We start from the raw sequence: 18,034 nt of genomic DNA, 5'->3' as shown, positions 1-18,034 counted from the left end.
GGATGAATTAATTGATGAAGTGTCTTGAGATCTATAAAGGGCTTTATACTTGGTTATCAGAGATCCCGGAGGATGTGGAAGGGAGCAAGGGTATGGTCTTGCAGAAACTGTGAATAGATTTAGGTGGGTCATTAAAGATTAGAGGAGCCTCTGGAATTTTCAAGACCAGATGCCACCTGTGACATCCCACTCAGCCAGAATTTGGGGCAGGAAGTCTGGTTGGGCTGTGGAATAACCTGGAGAGCAGTTCTGGAGCTGAGTGCTTTTGAGTCCACGATAGACCCGGTTTAGAGGTGCTTTGAAGGCGCTAGAATCAGGTGCTGAGACTACTAGTCAGGGTCCTCCCTCCTGCCTCCAATGATGACAGCCCTCTTTCTCCATCACACCACCACCACCACCAACTCAGCTGCATCTATGTTGCCAGGAGACAGGCCTCATCCCAACTTCCAGAAATAGCCCAGTGGCCCCCACCCTAAGGGAGTGACTTACATCACCCAGGAGAGGGAGCAGTTGCCCATAGGCTGCCACGAGAGCCTCAGTTTCCTGCCAGTACCCCAGCCCTGGATCCTCTCTTCGCTGCCAGCGGGCATCATTTGGGACCACCCACCCTGGGCTGGCATGAAATGAGGATGAAATGAGAGTGGGTAGGAGTTTCCAGCTCCTTCCCCCTCAGAGTTACACAGGGTGATGTTTCACGGGGAAGCCAGTCCAACAGGCCCTGAGCCCTCAATTCTCACTCTATGTCTTAGCAGCTGTGTGGCCTTGGGGAACTCCTTCCCCTCTCTGGGCCTCCAGCACCTCACCTGCACTGAACGGGTTGCGCTGTCTCTAAGGGCACCTCCAGCTTGGATTCCTCCTCCTGATTCTTTCATCTCTGATTCAAGCTCTCCAACTTGGGCTTCTAGCCTTATGAGCTCACCTCTTAGATCCTATGATCTTGAGATCCTGGTCTAGGTCCAACGTCCTGGCTTTAGGAGGAGAACTCAGTTGTTGAAAGAACATGGGCTTCAGAGACAGACTTCACTTAAAGTCCTAGCTGGGCTTAAGGTCTTGGGCAAGTGATTTAAGTGAGCCGCTTGCCCCTACCTTGCTGGATGTTGGAGATAAAGCGCTGCACCTCCCAACTAGGTACCTGGCATACAGTAGGTCAATCAATAGCAACTATGATGAAGCCAGTCCCTTCTTAACTTGCTGGCGGAGAGTGTTTCCATGGTTTGATGAGAAGATCACTAAGGTACCTTGCAAGGTCTACATTTCAACAGCCAGCAAGCCTGTTGCCAAAGGACTCCCAGATTAGCTCATAAGCGCATCTAAGGAGAGTGACGTGTGGGAGAACACCAGAGGTGCGCAAAAGGAGCTCCATGGAGGCATGGCTAGGAATTCACAGAGAGGAAAGACATCGTAGGCAGGAGAGCAAGGGCCATGGCGTGGTGTTGAAGAGCCTAAGGGGCTCCCAAGGAGGAGCAGATCCCCCATGGAAGAGGGGAGCAGTCAGAGGGCCAGAGCATGCCTGAGACCTTCATCATCAGGCCCAGGGGTTAAGTGCCACCCAAGGTCAGGAGTTCATTTCCCAGGCCTGGATTTGCCCCGTTCAGATGGGGTTAGGCCCTCTGGCCATAGGTCCATTTGGGGGTCCAGTCTAGGTCCCTGTCCTTAAGAACCAAGCAAAGGCTGTTGCCCTGCAGTGGCTGCACCCAGCACCCAGGACAGATCACTGCATCCAAAGGTCCAAAGTTTTATTGTTTTGAATACATTCTCCAGCAGCCCCCAACTTCCCTCCCCCCAACCCTCCGTCCCCAATACAGAATAAGGCTTGACCACAGACCCCCAGCCCAGGGGCCCCAGCTGGGAGGCAGAGGGGGCTTCCAGTTTGGTTTCAGGGCACCCCCTTCCCACCTGCCTGCCTACGGGCTAGTCCTAGGAGCAGCTGGGGGTGAAGGGGTTGGACTGGCGCTGGGGTGGGAAGTAGGAGAGGGATAGCAGGCACTTGTAGAGATTTGTGGCCTATGGGCGGCACCCCTCACCCTCCTCCACCCCCAACCCCCCCCCCCCCAACAGAATTTTTGGTTCAGGTTCATCATAAAACGTTCCTCCCTCCTCTGCTGCAACCCTGTGGGGGGGTATGAGAAACCCAGGCACTCATGGCCCCTGGAGGGGCAGGGAAGGCAGGATCGGGGCTGAGGATGGCCGGGGGTGGAAAGGGAGAGAGGTACAGGAGGCAGAGAACAGGGAGGGAGACAAGGCTTTACTTCCTAAGCGATTGTAATAAAAAAGTTCCTGGGCTTTGAGGCCAGAGCCTCAGTTCAAATATAAATTCCCCAGAATGGAGGTGGCCCCCTTAACTCCCCCCTCCCCCCTACCACTCTGCCCGGAGCTTAGAAACCCATAGAGACAGGGGACAGCCCCCAGCCCTGGGCACCCACCCACCCTCACCGTTAAAAAAAAAAAAAGAAATTAGAAGTTTCATACAAAACATGAGGGAGGGGAAAGGGAGGAGGCAGGGAAGAGACGAGAAAGCTGCCCTCACCTCCAGGGAATGGGGGGGGTTAAGGCAGCAAAAGAGGTGGGGGGGGGGTGGAGGGAACGGGGGTCCCCTGCCCACAGCCCTCAGGAATCTCGATGCTCCAGAGAGAGCTGGGCGGTAGCGTGCTGGAGGTCAGAACTCACCCGCCTTGGGGTGAGGGGCCCCCCGGCCTCCCCAGGCCCCTCCCCACGCACCTTCTTGTCCTCTCCCTCATCCTCGAGGCCCCCAGTGGGGCCCCCACCCCCCTCCAGGCGACAGTCTTCACTCCAGCGCCGTTTAAAGCGCAACTTGAGGGGCATGCATTGGGCTGCCCCGGGTGCCTCGCCGGGGTCGGGCTTTGGGGGTGCAGGGGGGGCACGAGGCGTCTTGAACACTTCCCCGTCTTCCTCATCCTCGTCGCTGATGTCAGTCACCTCCACCTCCTCTGACTCGCCTTCTGAGATAGGCTCCACCTTGATCTGGGGAGGGGGCGGTGGGGGGGCGGGGGGGGCCAGCGCCCCGGCCCCCTCGGCCAGCCCGCCTGCGCTGCCACCGCCACCGAGGGCACCGCCACTGCCCTTGTCAGCGCCCGCCAGAGCCTTCTCCCCAGCCGCCCGCTGCCGGCGTCCCAGTGGGGGCGGCTGGAGCTTAAACTTGAATGGAGAGGAAGAGGAAGAAGAGGAGGACGAGGCTGAGGAGGGGACTGGCGGGGTCTCAGGTGCCATGGGCGGCAGCGGGCACTTGTCAGCACGCTGGGGCTGCGGCACCACCAGCCCAGGGTAGTGCAGGAAGGCGCGGGGGCTGAGGTGGTAGTTGTAGACGCTTTGGGTGTGGGCCTGCAGGTACCGTTTCATGTCCTCAGGGCTGAAGGAGAAGTGGGAGCCTCCCCCCGAGCCGCTGGGGCCCCCGCCACCACTGGGGTACATAGGGCTCAGCGTGGGTGAGGGAGTGTAGGCCAGGTGGGTGGGTGTCATGGGCAGAGCCGGTGAGAGCTGAGGGGGCAGCAGGGAGCCAGGCCCGGCTAGAGGCGACACAGGGAAAGGGCTGAGGGGCTCAGGGCCACCCCGGGGCCGGGGGTAGACACGGAAGACACCAGGGTCATGGGGCAGGCGGGCCAGCGGGGGCCCGCGGAAGGCACCCAGCTCCGGGGGGCCAGGCGGTCGGGCCCGGGGGTCCTCTCCCAGTGGCTCTTCCAGCTCTGACGTGCCATCGCTACAGTCACTGACAGAGCCTCGGCCCAGGCGTCGGGCCACCACAGCCGAGAAGAGGGAGGATGAGGACGAAGAGCAGGCCGGTGGTGAGCGGGGGTCCTCGGTGGGAGACAGCACCTCGGAGGGCGTCGAGGGAGGGAAGCGGAAGTGGCTGCCGCCTGTCGGCACTGGCGGGGCGCTCTGGGGCACCGCACCCCCTGGCGGGAGAGGGGAGACACGATGTCAAGGCCCCCAGCCTCGCCTGGACATTCAGACAGACCCTGTCCTCCCTCTGAGGCCATGCTTACCAGCCCTTGTACTCACCAGCCAACCCCACATCGATGAAAGGGTAATTAACCAGCACCAGTTTGTTGAAGTTGAACTTGTAGGTGAACCGTTTCCCCTTAGTCTTATGCAGAATACGTTTGTTGTAATAATAGCTGTGGATGTAGAAACACCATCGGACGGTCAGTCACACGGGACCCAAGTCCAGACCCCGTACCTTGACACGTGTGAGAGCTGCTCACAAAGGGCGACCGAGAAACATGGGCCACCCGAGAGAAATCAAGGTCCAGAGGGTGGAGACCAGCTCTCCCCTCAGTTCTGGGGCCAGACTAGAGGCCACGTCCCTGGCTGTATTCTCTCCTCAGGACACCTCGGTGTGACAAATGGTCTCAGAGAGGGGCTGGGACTTGCCCAAGGTCACACAGCTGCGATTTGGACCCGGAAGGCAAACCCAAAGCCTATTCCCACGGGCCAGGGGCTCCCAACCAGTGGGGGGCTGTCCACATCTGCCCAGGGGCATCTGCCCTCCTCACCGCAGGGCCCGGCTCAGCTTGTCATAATTCATCTGGGGCTTGCACTTGCGGACACCCCAGAGCCGAGCCACCTCGTCGGGGTCCTTGATGACGAATTCCCCGTAGTCCCCCTGCCAGGCGATGACACCCTGGTACTCCTCCTTCCGCAGCAGCTCCAGGATAAAGTGCCACAGCTGGATCTGCCTCGAGCCGGGGGATGACTCCGGCTTGTAGGCCCAATCCGGGAAGGCAAACCCTGGGGACAGGAGGCAGGGGTGCGGCCCCGGGTCAGGGCGCCAAGTCTGGGGCCCTGGGGCCCATCCCAGGGTCCACCCCCTACCCCGCCCTTAACGTGGGGAAATCCGTCTCCCCCTGCCAAGCCAGGACCTGGTTAGAGGGAGACAGTGTGTGTCTGTCTGTGTGTGAGGGGGGCTAGACAGGAGCTGGGGGGAGGGGAAGCTGGAGCCTGTTCCAGCGACACCGGGAGAAACAGGAAACCGTCGGCGGCGGGTCCCGGGGCCAGTGCCAGGGGGCCAGGCACCAAGCCAGGCCGGCGGGCAAGGCTGCCAGTGGGGGAGGGGCAGGAAGGGGCACACGTGGCCAGACGGGTTGGGGCTAGCCCCCGCCAGCCCACCCGCACTCCCGTTCAGGGTCAGTCACTACCACGCCGCCCCCCCCTGCCCCCCCGACCTTCTCTGTTCCCCTCCTAGGAACGTACACTGTCTCCCTCCCAAGACCTACCGGAGCCCTTACTCCCACCCTAGGCCCCGAGAGGAGGATTTTTTTTTTTTTTCTTAAAAGGACCAGGAGGGGTGGGGTGGCTGGTTGACGATGAGGTCAGCGCTTGCACACACAGAGGCTTCTGTCTTCCCTGGAGAGTGAAACCCAGACTGTCTGAGAGAGCACCCCCCCCCCGCCCCCCCATCAAGCCCTGGACCCTCTGTGCTGCACTGCCCTACCCAGACCCGGGCGCACGGACCCAACCTGGCTGGAGGGCCTCAAGACTGAACAGGCACCGCTCACTGTAGCCTGCTCCCCCTCCTGCCTTCTCATCCGCAGCTTCTTCCCTGCCCACCTACCTACCCGCCCCCAGCATTAACCTTGGGTAGAGGTTGGTGGTGGGCTGGCTGGTCCCTAGAGGTGGTGGGCAGCCTGGGGGGGAGAGTTGGGGGGGCTGCGGTTGTTGCCATTTCCCAAACCCCCGGGTAATCAGGGGTCATCAATAATTCAGCACTAGGCAGCCGGTAATGGAGGGGCGGGAGGAGGGAAAGGGAGGAAGAGAAGAGGGGAGGCAAGACAGAAGTCCTGGTGCCACTAGAGGGAGAAGGCCAAGGTGGACAGCTAAGGATGGGCGGGGTCCCAAGTCCCAATCAGGCTGCAAGGGTCAGCCTCCCTCCCCTGGCCCTGCTCACACCCCAGCTCAAGCAGGTACCAACCAGGCCTGGGGCAACATGGAACCTCCCCCAAAGACTCCACCCAAGTCTGGAATCCAACAGGGGATCCTTCCCCATGGGGACCTAGGGGATCAGCAGTTCCTATTCCCACAGGGGCCACTCCCTCTAAAGCAGAGCCGACTCTAACCTCTACTGGGACCCAGCTCCCTGACCCCTGGCCTTGGGGAGACTGGGATGGCTGGCATTCCCCACCTGGTCCCTGCCTCATTCAGAAATTCCAGCCTCAAACCAGCCCCTCAGGGCTCCAGGGATATGACCATATGACCTCCAGCTGGTCACAGACCCAGGGTACTGTACCAGCAGCCCCTGCTCCATTCAGAAGTGACAGCCCCTGACAACACCTTCCATGGACCCCAGCATCCACAGCCCCATCCCTCTCTTGGGAATCCAGGCGTTCACCCCTTTACGCTCACCCTGCCAGAGAACCCAGGTCCCAGGGTCTTGTTGAGGGCCCAGAGGTCCCTGGGAACCCAAGAGTCCGCCCGCTCCATGTACCCTCCAACCTCCTCCAAACTCCTGTCTCCCTTCAGGGCACCAAGCTTCGCGCTCCCCCCCACCTAAACCCCAATCTGGCTCTCCGACTCGGGGTGGGGCCGAAGCCCCTGAGACATCAGTCTAGAGCTGGGGTGTGTACTGATTTCCACCCTCCCCCCAAAATTAAAGCCACCCTTCCCAGCCCACCCGCCCCAGCCTCCTTGTCCCGGTAACCAGGCAACGTGTGTGCAGCGACAGTCCTGGGAGCGGGGGAGCAGGAGGCTAAAAATAAACTTTGCAGAAGAGAAGGAGTGAGAGAGACTACATGCAACACAAAGGGAAGGGAGGTGGGGGGCTCTGGAAAGGCCTCAAGCTGCATTCCGGGGGCTGACCCAGGCCCCCTAGTTAAGCCCCCTCCCTGAACAAACCACCTCCCAGGCCAGAACCCTGGCTCCCACTCGTGGCAAGGGCCCTCCCTATTCCCAGGCCCACCCCAAAGCCAGCTTTCCTCATCGGACATGGCATACATGAGGGCCTGTTCCCAGCTTTGGGGGGAGAAGGAAGATGAGGGGTGACGTCAGGGTGTCTCAATGGGGCTCTGTTCCCCAGGCTTTGGAGCCAGGAGCCAGGCACGGGCAAGGGGAGCATGTGTGAGTGTGTGTTGTGTATGGGTCCACGTGCTTAAAACAGGGAACCACCCCGCCCGCACCAAGAAAGCTTGGGGGTGCAGGACCTCTGGAGCATGGGGGTACAGCGAGGCAGAGACAGAGCAGCTGACACTGAGAGAAGAGCTGAGGACATTGCCAGACAGGGTGGAGAAGAGGCAGCAGACAGGAAGGGCTGGGATGGCGGGGTCCCAGAAGGCACACCTGGGTCCCACGGAGGCGGGGTAGGGAATCTCCCAGACAGACTGTGGAAACCTGGGAGGGGGGGTTTGCAGAATTATTGGGCGCCCCTCAAATTCACATAACTGCCCAAACTTTTTTTAAAAGGACTCTGGGGGTCGGAAGGGAGGGGTAGTGGTAGAGGAAGAACACGCCGGCCTCCTGGGGGGCCCCGCCACCTCCCCCAGTCCAGGCAGCCTTCGGTGGCGCCAGAGCCGGGAAGAAAACAGGAAGTGGGAAACAGCCGCGGCAGAGGAGAGAGGGGCCGGGATGGAGGATCGGATGGAGGGGCGCGCAGCGGCCAGCCAGGAGGCAGATGGACCCATGGACCGACTGGGAGACCAGTACAGGCCCCCGCCTCTTCCCCCAGCCAGAGAACCCACACGGCACGGCCCCAAGACTGGGTTGGGGGAGCGGCCCAGCCGGTCCCACCAGGCGAAGGCCCGTAGCAGGGAGGGAAGACGAGGCGGGGTTGTCTGGGTGCCTCGGCCCCCTCCTCCGGCGAGGGGAGGCTCCTGATGCCCCCAAGGCCCAGCGGCCCTGGAGCCTTTGGGAGCCAGAGAGTATGTGGGACGCACGTGACTGACCCTACTGCACTCCGAACCCCTGCCCCACGCCCAGCCCCCTCCTAGGCCCCAATCCCCAGGCGCCGGAGCCCGGCTCGGAGCCCTTTAAGAGCCGCCCCCACCCGCCGAGCGACGGGGGGGCGGGGTGGGTGGGCCGGTCGGGGCACACACCCTCACACAGGAGCCCTAGCCGCGGCCGCCGCCGGGGGAAGGAAACAAGTTTGAACAGCGGCGCCCGGCCCCCTTCCCCCTCCCCCGTCCCCGCCCCGGGCCGGATTCCGACGGGGTAGACGGGCAGGGGGCGGCTGGGACCCCTCCCCCAGCGCGCTCGGGCGCAAAGTCCAGCCAGCGAGAGCCCGGGGGCGGCGGGGGAGGGGAAGGGGGAAAGTCCGATGGGGGGGGTTAATCCTGCTGCCCCCCGCCCGCCGACCGGGGCGGGGGAGGGGAACCTTGGCCCCTTAAGGAGGAGCAAGTTGGCGGGGAAGAGGGGGGAGGAGGGAAAAGACGGCCGGTTGAAAGAGAAGAGCTGGATGAGGGAGGGGGGCGGGGGGGAGCCTCCGCGTCCACCCCCACCTTCCCCACCCTCCCCAACCCCGGGTCCCCGGAGGCGAGGGAGGAGGGTTCCCAGGTCTCTCCCGAGCGACCTTAAAGCCGCGCGTTCTAAGGTCGGAAACAAAAAGTTCCTTTTTCGAACGTTCGGGCTGCGCTTTGGAACTTTGCGACTCGGCGCGGGCGGGGGAGCGAGGAGCCGGCGGAGACGGGCGGGGGAGGGGCGGTGCAGCCCGGTCCCCGAGTCCCGGGCTCCCCACTCACGCCCTCCTCCTAGAGGCCATCCTGTATCCCCCTCTAAGCCGGTGCGGGGCACGCATCGCGGTGAAGGTCACGGGCCGGACCGCGCAGCGCGGAACCTGGGATAGCGGGCCCTGTGGACAGCCCCCCCCGCACACACACACCCCGCACACGTCCCGGCCCCCAGAGTGCAACGTGACAGAGCGGCGGGGAGGAACCCAGCCACCCCCGTGATCCCGGGAGTAAGGGAGAGCCCAGCTTTCGGGGTCCAGGCAAGGAGAGAACCAGGACTCGCAGCACCCATACCACTGCGCCCAGGAGCAGGAATTGGGGGTCCGGTGCACACCCCCGCTCGCGCCGCAAGAAGCAACAGGTCTGGAGTGATTGGGGGTCCCCCGGAACTGGGGATCACTCGGGCTCCCCCAGAACCCTTCAGCCCCCCCAAAGTTTCTCCGCCTGGTTTCCCGGGGCAACAAGTCTCCCCCACACGTGCTGCCCCCGCCCCCACCTGTGTCCGCCGGGGTCTTCATGCTGGGGGGCCCGGGGCGAGGCGCCCCGACTCCGGGCCGCAGCTCCCGGCGCCCGCGCTGCCCCGTCCCGTCCCGAGCCCGTCGGGCCGCCCTCGCCGATTCACCCGGCCTCGCCTCTCAGAGCCTCTCCCCTCCCCGCCGCCGCCTCCCGGGTTAATATCGCACTCCGGGGCCGGGACGCCCACGCCCCCCGGCCGGCGACGTCACCGCCGCGTCGCCATGGAGACACTGCGCCCGCCCCCCTCCCCGCGCACTCACACACACACACGCACGCACGCACGCAAGCACACACACACACACTCGTCGGCGCGCAGCCACTGAGGACCGGCCGGCTCTAGGCTTAAAGGGGCCGCGCGACGGGGGAGGAGGGAAGGAGGGGGTTGGGGTGGGATGGGGTCCGGGGGGTCATGACCCTTCTCTGAGGCTCCAAGTCTGAAGATAACTTAAGTCCTCAGGACTCGCGACCTGCCGCCCCTCCTCCTCTCCTGCCCACTGCGGGGTCCAGATTTTCTTTGGAAGCCTGTAAGAGGGGTTGGGGGGTACCTTCTGATGAGTGTCAGAAACTTTTGTGAGGAGGAGTATGGACCTTTTGGGAGGAGGCAGAATTTTCTCTGCAGGGGGGCCGGGTCAGGACCTCGGAGAATGATCCAGACCACAGCATTTCCCAGGCTGGGCTCACCATGTCCCCCCACCAACAACCCTGAGCCTGAATGGGGGCAGCTGTCCAGGGGTGGGGTGGAATGGGTGGGAGGCATTTCCCAGCATCGGAAATAGGGAGGCGGCTGTGCCCTCCGTTCCTCCAGGGATGGGGTCTTGGCCTTCCAGATAGCCCCAGTCCCAACTGGGGAGGAAGTGACCAGAGAGAATGCACACGGGAGCCCGCCCCCCCATCCCCAGACTGCAGCTGTCCTGGGGACACGGCTGGCGCCGGAGGTACCCCCACCTCCACCTCCAGGGCAGGGGGTTCCGGGGATGGGGTCAGGATGCGAGGGGGTGAGCAAAGTCGGAACAAATGTGCTCCCAAAGGGGCACTGGGGGGTCGCCAGGAGAGAGGAAGGCAGGGCTTAAGGATGAAGGCCAGCGCGTAGGGCAGTGTTAAGTCTGTTCTCTGCAGCTGGGAGGAATGGATGGAGCCTGAGGCTTTGGGAAACAGGAAATCAGCAATGATCAGATGGCCAACAGTCGAGGGCAAATAGAAGCTATATTCACAGGCTGATCCTGGAAACAGAGTCTCAGAAAAGACTCTGAGGTACCAAAGGAAACGAAGTGGGGAGGGTGGGGGGAGATGCTCAGAGAGAGTGAAATCAAGAAGACAGGGAGAGACGAACAGGCCACAGAGAGGGAAGGCCTGAAGGGTCCGGCTCTGGGTGCTTAGGGCTTCAAGCCCAGCCTCTGTTGCTGGGTTCCTAGCGGCGTTAGAGCAGAACCTCACCAGTGCCTCAGAAGTCTCAGGCCTCTTCCTCAGGGAGACCAAGGCCTCCCGGGAAGCATCACCCTCCTGGGGAATTATGTAACCTTGCCTACGGACAGTGCAGCTCCCCCACGGATATTGTAACCCTCTGGGAGCAGTGTGGTCCAGCCATGATAATCATCATCATTGTTATTATAACAGCTCCCTCCCCAATTGCTAACGCTCATGATGTGCCAGGCACTGGGCCAAGCATTGTCGGGACATCTTCTCATTCAATCCTCACAAAACCCCAAAGAAGGGAATTACTATTGTTAGCCCCATTTACAGATTAAGAAAATGAGGCTCAGGAAGTGTTGGAGCCAGGATTCAAACCCAACCTACCCAATTCAAAATCACCACACTTAACCACTATATTTTACTACCTCTTTTACTGCCCCCCCCCTCAGAAAAAGATGATGCAAAGTTTAAAAGATAATAGGTCTATAACAGCCTCAGTGACCTCCATACTCCCACCAGCAAGACAGAGACTGGGGTGGCAACCCAAACTCTGCTATTTCCTGTACGCGACATAGAGCAAGTGAATTTATCTCTTTGAGCCTCAGCTTCCTCATCTGTAAAATGGAGATAATAATAGGCCCTACATGATTAGGTTGTTGTGAGAAATCAGAGATTTGAGGTAAGTACGCAATAAATACTGGTAATAATTATTAGCAGAGTGAACGATATACCCTGTGGATGAGGTAAGCACCCCTCACCCTATAGACTCCAACTGTTGGCAATAAACACACAGCATTGACAGTGAAATTTCCTGTTAATGGCATAATCCTACCCTGACCCAGCTGGATAACTCAATCCCACAGTTTCTGTGAAACACAATCATAGATGGTGGCTATGCCTCACGGGAGACTCTCAGCCATCCACAGAGAATGGGAGTGCCTGGTGAAAATGGCGTGTCCACAGATATTATAACCCCTCAGGGGTCTGTGTGACTCCACCATAGAAGTGTGGACTGTCTCGGATACTTCAGTTGTCTTGTGAACACTGAAAACCACCCCCATGGATGGTGAACCCCACCATTCCTATGTGAAACACCTAGATGTTGTGAGCTTGTGATGGAAACTATCCATCACCACTGGTCATTCCTTGAAGATATACCGTCCAACCAAGGCCATGTGAACTCCAATGAGCAAGGACCACCCCCCCTTTCCTCAGTTCACTATGGAAAGCCTCCACAAATGCCCCTGGGGCTGGTAAAAAGCACAGCCTCTCACAGACCTAGGATGTGCCTGGGATGAATAGTGTAACACTCCATGGAGAAAACAACTCTGGACAGTGAGGACACCCCGACTCCCATGGACCTAGTAGTTCTTGTTCCAGTTTACTGTCCTGACACAGATAACATTTATCCTATTGTTGTCAGGCAAAGGCATGGACAGAACCTATCCCCACAGAAGTCACAACTCTTCACAGACTTCACACTTAGGAAACTGTGGACGATAAAAATCATAATTGCAACCCACCCATTACCCATATAAGCAATAATGAACCACTACTACTCTATTGTCATTCCCTTAGAAATAGTAGGACCCACCCACACTGTTTAGAGAGCAGAGCCACCTAAACAGTGTAACCATTGCCAAACAGAAAATGTAACCCCTTTATAGTATCATCCTTCCTCATCTCCCTGACTTGAAATGCTGAAGGGCCCCAGAGCTCAGTCCCAGGTCCTCTTCTTTTCTCCATCTACACCCATTCCTTTGACAATCTCCACCAGGACCACGGTTTCATATACCATCTCTATGCTGATTACACCCAAATTTCTATCTCCATCTCAGGACTCTACCCTGAACTCCAATCTCACATGTTGAACTGCCTCATCAGTGTTTCCATTTGGATTTCTCGAGTTTGCCAAGTCATAATGGTCTTCTGGAGCTCCCCCAAACTGTCCCCCCACCTCCAGTCTTCCCTATCTCAGGAAACTGCAACTCCATTTTGCTGGTTGCTCAAGCTGAATACCTTGGAATCATCCTTAATTCCTTTCTCTCATCCTACATCCAATCTGAAGGGAACTCCCATCAGCTAGCTCTTCCTTCAGCTGTTTCAGAATCAGCCACCCTCCCCTGCCACCACCATCCTGGTCTAGGGTCTCCTCACTGGTCTCCCTGCTGCCACTGGTCCCTATAGTTTGTGCTCTACGAGCAGCCAGAACGGTTTTAGTCAACGACATGACATCCCTTTGCTGCCCCAAACCCTCCAATAGCCCCTCTGCTCACTGGGAGTAAAAGCCAACTCCTTGCTTTTACAGCTCCTTGCCTGCAAGGCCCTTCCTTCCTGACCTCACTTCCCACCTTTCCCCTTCATTTCTTTTCCAACTACGCTCCAGCCTCTTTGCTGTTTCTTGAATATGCCAGGCATATTCCTCCCTCAGGAATTTTGCCCATGCTATTCCATCTGCCTTGAAGACTTTTCCCCCAGAGGTCTACATAGCTCTGTCCCTCATCCCTTCCAGGTTTTTACTTAAAAATCACCTTCCCAGGAATTCCCTGGTGGTCCAGTGGTTAGGACTCCATGCTTTCACTGCTGAGGGCACGTTGGGGAACTGTGATCCTGCAAGCCACGCAGTGTGTGGCCAAAAATTAAAAAATAAAAGAAACAAACCACCTTCCCAATATGACTATGTCTGACCACTATATATACATATACATATATATATATATATATATTTTTTTTTTTTTTTTTTGCCACACCACGTGGCATGTGGGAATCTCAGTTCCCTGACAAGGGATCAGACCCCTGCCCCCTGCAGTGGAAACGTGGAGTCTCAACCACTGGACCACCATGGAAGTCCCTGACCACTATATTTTAAATTGGAGCCCCCTTCCTAGATCCCTGTGTCCCTTCTATGCACTATTTTTCTCCATAGCACTTAGCATCATTTGACATATATATTTCCATAATGTATTTGCTTGTCATTTGAATCCCTCCTCCATAATATCAGCTCTAAGAGGGCACGGATTTTTGTCTGTTTTGTTGCCTATAGCATTCCCAAGAGCATGGCAATCAATAATGAATGGATAAGCTCATCTTTGGACAGTGAACTCCCTTATGCCCAATGTAATACCAATAACATGTAGCTCCATACACACAGAGAAACCCTCCTGGACAGTCGATGCCAGTGCAACCCCCTAAAGAGTATGAATCCCGATGTGAATCTCATAAACAGGGAAACCTCCATAAAAGGTGAACTTGTCCTACTCAATGTCAGTTCCACAAAGACAGGGACTTGATCCGTATTCTTCATATTCTTCATTGCTTTATCACCAGTGCCTAGACCAGGGTCTGTCATAAGAGTAGGCTGGTAATATGTATTTGCTGAAGTGAACTGAGTCTGCATACAGCTGGTATAACCCCACAACCAGATCCCATACAGACAGTGTCCGTAACTGATGTAAACCCCATATACAGTGTGACTCTCACATGGACAGTGTAAACCCCCAATAGACAGTGTAATGCTCAAAAACAGTGTGAACCCCAATATAGGCAGCATGACCCTCATAAACCTTGTCCAGATAGGCTAGCTCTCATAAATGATCTGAGCCTCATCCAAAAGTACTTCATAAACCGTGTGGACCCATATAACAGGGCAACCCACATAAACAGTGTAAACCCCACATAGGCAGTGTAACCCTCATAAACAGTGTGAGCCTCATATAGATGGTGAGAAAGCAAATGAACAACGTGCACCCCCCCATACAAATGGCTTGTCCCCTCCTTTTTTTAAAATAAATTTTTTTATTTTTGGCTGCATTGGGTCTTCGTTGCTGCACGCAGTCTTTCTCTAGTCGTGGCAAGCAGGGGCTACTCTTCGTTGCCGTGCATGGGTTTCTCATTGCGGTGGCTTCTCTTGTTGCGGAGCACGGGCTCTAGGCGTGCAGGCTTCAGTAGTTGTGGCTCGCGGGCTCAGTAGTTGTGGCTCATGGGCTCTAGAGCACAGGCTCAGTAGTTGTGGTGCATGGGCTTAGTTGCTCCGCGGCATGTGGGATCTTCCCAGACCAGGGCTCGAACCCGTGTCCCCTGCATTGGCAGGCAGATTCTCAACCACTGCGCCACCAGGGAAGCCCTTGTCCTCTCCTTAGTGTGCGCTACCACAGAGGCGGCATAACTTGTTTAACGTTGTGTGAATTCCTCTAGCAGTAGGGTCAATTCCCACAACTGGGTAAACCTCACATGCATAGTGTAGATAAGCATATAAACAGGATTACCTCAGTAAGCAGTGTGAGCCTTCATGGGAATAATGTAGCCCCATAGTCAGCATGGCCTCATGCAGGACACTGTGTCCCCGCGTGGACAGTGCCACCTGCCTGGGTGGACCACTCTGTGAATAGTGTAGACTCAACCAATGGGTGTAATAAGCCCCAATGTCACTGTCAGTTTTATTAAGTCATGGATAATGTAGCCCTTTCCCGTAGACAGGAAGAAACTCCCTGTCCCAGTTAAACCCTCTGGGCTCAAATAGAGGTGGCCAAATAACACACCTGGCAAATAAGATGTAAGAAGTACGGATTGAGTGGGGCTTCCACAAGGCTTCTAAAAGGTAAAAGATTCAAAGTGTCAAACCCTTACATCCCATATCCCTGCTTGGAACTTGGAGCGGATGGCAAGAGCTCCAGCAGCCACTGAGGCACAGGAGCTAAGTATGACTGAAAAGACCAGAAGGTGATTCAATCTCTTCAGAGGTAAGAGAAAAATACATCTCTATTTTATTTAAGCCACTGTTGTTTGGATTTCTATTACTTGTGTCTGAAGTGAAATCTAACTGATAATGGTTATAAAAAAATTCACTAAAGTTGAAAGACTGTTAACATTAAAAAAACAACAACCCTCTGGGCTTTTGTAATTTTCATACAATTATACTAATCCCCCCAACCTGGAAAGTCTTCACTCTCCAATAAAAAGTTACCCAACTCCCCTTCAACACACACACGTATTAGGATAGTATGACTCCCTGAAGGGTGGTGTAACCCATCATCAACAATAGGCCCCAAATAAAGGCCAAGAAATGGTGACTTCTTGAATGGCAGGGATTTCCCAGAGTCCAATGCAGGATAAGGCATACAAAAACCACCGCTCCCATTTATTGAGCACTTACTATGTGCAAGGCCCTAGATTCAGCATCTCATTTCATCCTCACCTCAACTTTATGAGATAGATATTCTAATGATCCCCATTTTTCAGATGAGGAGAGTGAGACTGAGAGAGGGTACAGGCCCAAGGCTACACAGCTAAAAACTGTTACAGCTGGGACATCAAGCAGTAGACCATAATGCCTCCTGATGGATTGATAAATGCCCCACAGATATGCTGAACCCTGGAATCCTTTCAAAAAGCACCACCACCAGCACGACTACAACACATACAAACTATGGACAGGTTACCAGTAAGGTTGTGACAGCATAGACTCTTCGGGTAGTGATAAGCTCCTTCTGAATAATAATAATCACAGCAATAGTTAACATTTTTGAGGATTTACCCTGCTAGAGACACAGACCTAAATGCTTTGCACATCTTAACTCATTACATCTTCATAACAACCCTATGCCATAGGATTAAAAAAAAAAATTATCCCATTACAGATGTAGAAATGGAGGCATAGAGGGATTAAATGATTTGCCCAAGGTCACACAACTGGGAAGAAGCCCAGCTCAGTTTGACCCTGAGCAACCTGGCTAAGCCTGTGTTATTCTTCTTCCTGCAACATCACCCCTGCTCCACATGAAAGTGTAATTTCAATGAACTGTGTAAGTTAACTACGTTTTATGTAATTCTTCCAGGGACAGGTGAAATAGGCCTTGGACAGTGTGGACTCCCACAGATGGGTCTCCTTTATGCATGGTGTAACTCGAATAAGCAGTGGGGGTTCCTCTGTGGACATTAAAAACACACCACGGCCAGAGACAATCCTGAACAGACAGTAGAGACCCCCTTTTACCCCCTGTGCTTCCTAGGCAGGGTGAATTCCTTCATGGAGAGTCCAGATCTCCCCATTGAGTCTAATTCTCCCTCACACCTGATGTGAACTGACTGTGGAACATGAAACACCATCCCAATCAATGGAAATCCTCCCCTCCCCCCCCCCCCCCCCCCCCCCCGCCACCAACACAATGTAAGCTGTCACGGGCAATGTGAACTTTCACGCAGTATGAGGCTCCCCATGGCCGGTGTAATTAATCTCTTTCATATCTGTGACAGAGTTAACATGGACAGTGAATATCTCCACGTGTGGGGAACTTTCTGTGGCTGCTGTGAACCCCTTGTGGGACAGCACGAACCATTCTCCAAGGGTCTACCTAAGTGGGCTGTGGGAACTCTCTGACGAACATAAACTTTGCTCACACCCAACCCTTACCTAATGGGCACAGTATAAACAGCCCTGTAAAATTTCCCTCAACTCAGGGCCCACTCAACATGGACGTGCAAACTCTCTTTTAGAAGGATATTAAAATAGTAGTTATGACAGTATAAGATAGTATGTCATAACATAATAGCATAAGTAACAGTGTAAGATTCCTCTCCAGTGTGAACTTGTACAAGACAGTGAAATTTCCCCCCCTCTCAAGGCAAACCTTCTGTGGACAGTGCATAATGTGACTCTCATGGATAACGTGAATCTCCTTCATACTCAGTGAATCCCATTGGACAAGTGATATTTCCCTCTAGCCCAGAGTGAACTGGCCATGTCACAGTATACTCTGTCACCGGTAGTGCGAATGTTACAGGCATTAGGAACCTGCAATAGGCTGGCGGCATTTTCCTCACACCTGGTGTGAATCCCTTGTGGATACTGCGAACCCATTAGACGCAGCAGGAGACGACGGCCCATTACCGGCTAGCCAGGGCAAATGCCATGTGCAGAGTACGGATGCACTGCCAACAGGTTCACAGCTGGTGTGAATCCCGTATCTGGGCAGGAGTAATCTACTACTGACAGGGCATATTCCTCTCCTCCCAACCCCCAGTGTGATCACCCCACCTTAAAAAAAAAAAAAAAAATCTTGCTCCCGCCAGGTGTGAACACCTACAAAGCGTAGCTCTTCACGGAATGCAGTGTGACGCCCCATGAAGCGCTGTACTTCCCCATCTCGTGCCTCCCCCCACCCCATGTCTAGGGGGGCTGTCAGAAAACTGCGCCGCCCTAAATGTCAAAGTCTTGGAGGAGGTGGCCTGTCCTCAAGGCCACCAAGCCCCAGGCCACGCGCGGAGACTACTCTGCAGCGCGCGCCACACCGCAAGTGCTCGTTCTCTCCCCTCCCGGTGGCAACAGGGCTTTCCGCGGGGCCGCGCCAGACTTTCCGAGACTGTTGATTGGTTGTAGTCCCGGCCACCCGGCAGCCAATCAAGCGGGGGAAAGGTGACATCACTTATTCTCCTCCCCTCCC

The 18,034-nt window shown here is 56.1% G+C and overlaps 1 protein-coding gene across 1 annotated transcript; it reads right to left on the bottom strand.

Annotated features, from left to right (window-relative positions):
* Positions 1-2,417: 2,417 nt before the first annotated feature.
* Positions 2,418-9,314, bottom strand: ERF (ETS2 repressor factor). The gene is made up of 4 exons (XM_068529036.1): positions 9,166-9,314; positions 4,512-4,746; positions 4,018-4,133; positions 2,418-3,911 (listed from the first exon to the last, which is right to left on the bottom strand). Exons 1-4 carry the CDS (start codon positions 9,185-9,187, stop codon positions 2,608-2,610), a joined length of 1,677 nt encoding a protein of 558 aa, XP_068385137.1. The 5' UTR covers positions 9,188-9,314; the 3' UTR covers positions 2,418-2,607.
* Positions 9,315-18,034: the final 8,720 nt, after the last annotated feature.

The sequence above is a fragment of the Eschrichtius robustus genome, chromosome 19 (genome assembly GCF_028021215.1).
Source record: "Eschrichtius robustus isolate mEscRob2 chromosome 19, mEscRob2.pri, whole genome shotgun sequence".
Taxonomy (NCBI): domain Eukaryota; kingdom Metazoa; phylum Chordata; class Mammalia; order Artiodactyla; family Eschrichtiidae; genus Eschrichtius; species Eschrichtius robustus.
The sequence above is the reverse complement of the archived record's forward strand: the minus strand, read 5'-3'. Positions and strand labels throughout refer to the sequence as shown.

Coding starts and splice junctions, on each gene's coding strand:
- ERF (XM_068529036.1), bottom strand. CDS start 9,187: ATGAAGACCCCGGCGGACACAG. Junction 4,747..9,165: donor GAAGACCCCGGCGGACACAG/GTGGGGGCGGGG, acceptor TCCTGTCCCCAG/GGTTTGCCTTCCCGGATTGG. Junction 3,912..4,017: donor CATCGATGTGGGGTTGGCTG/GTGAGTACAAGG, acceptor CTCTCCCGCCAG/GGGGTGCGGTGCCCCAGAGC.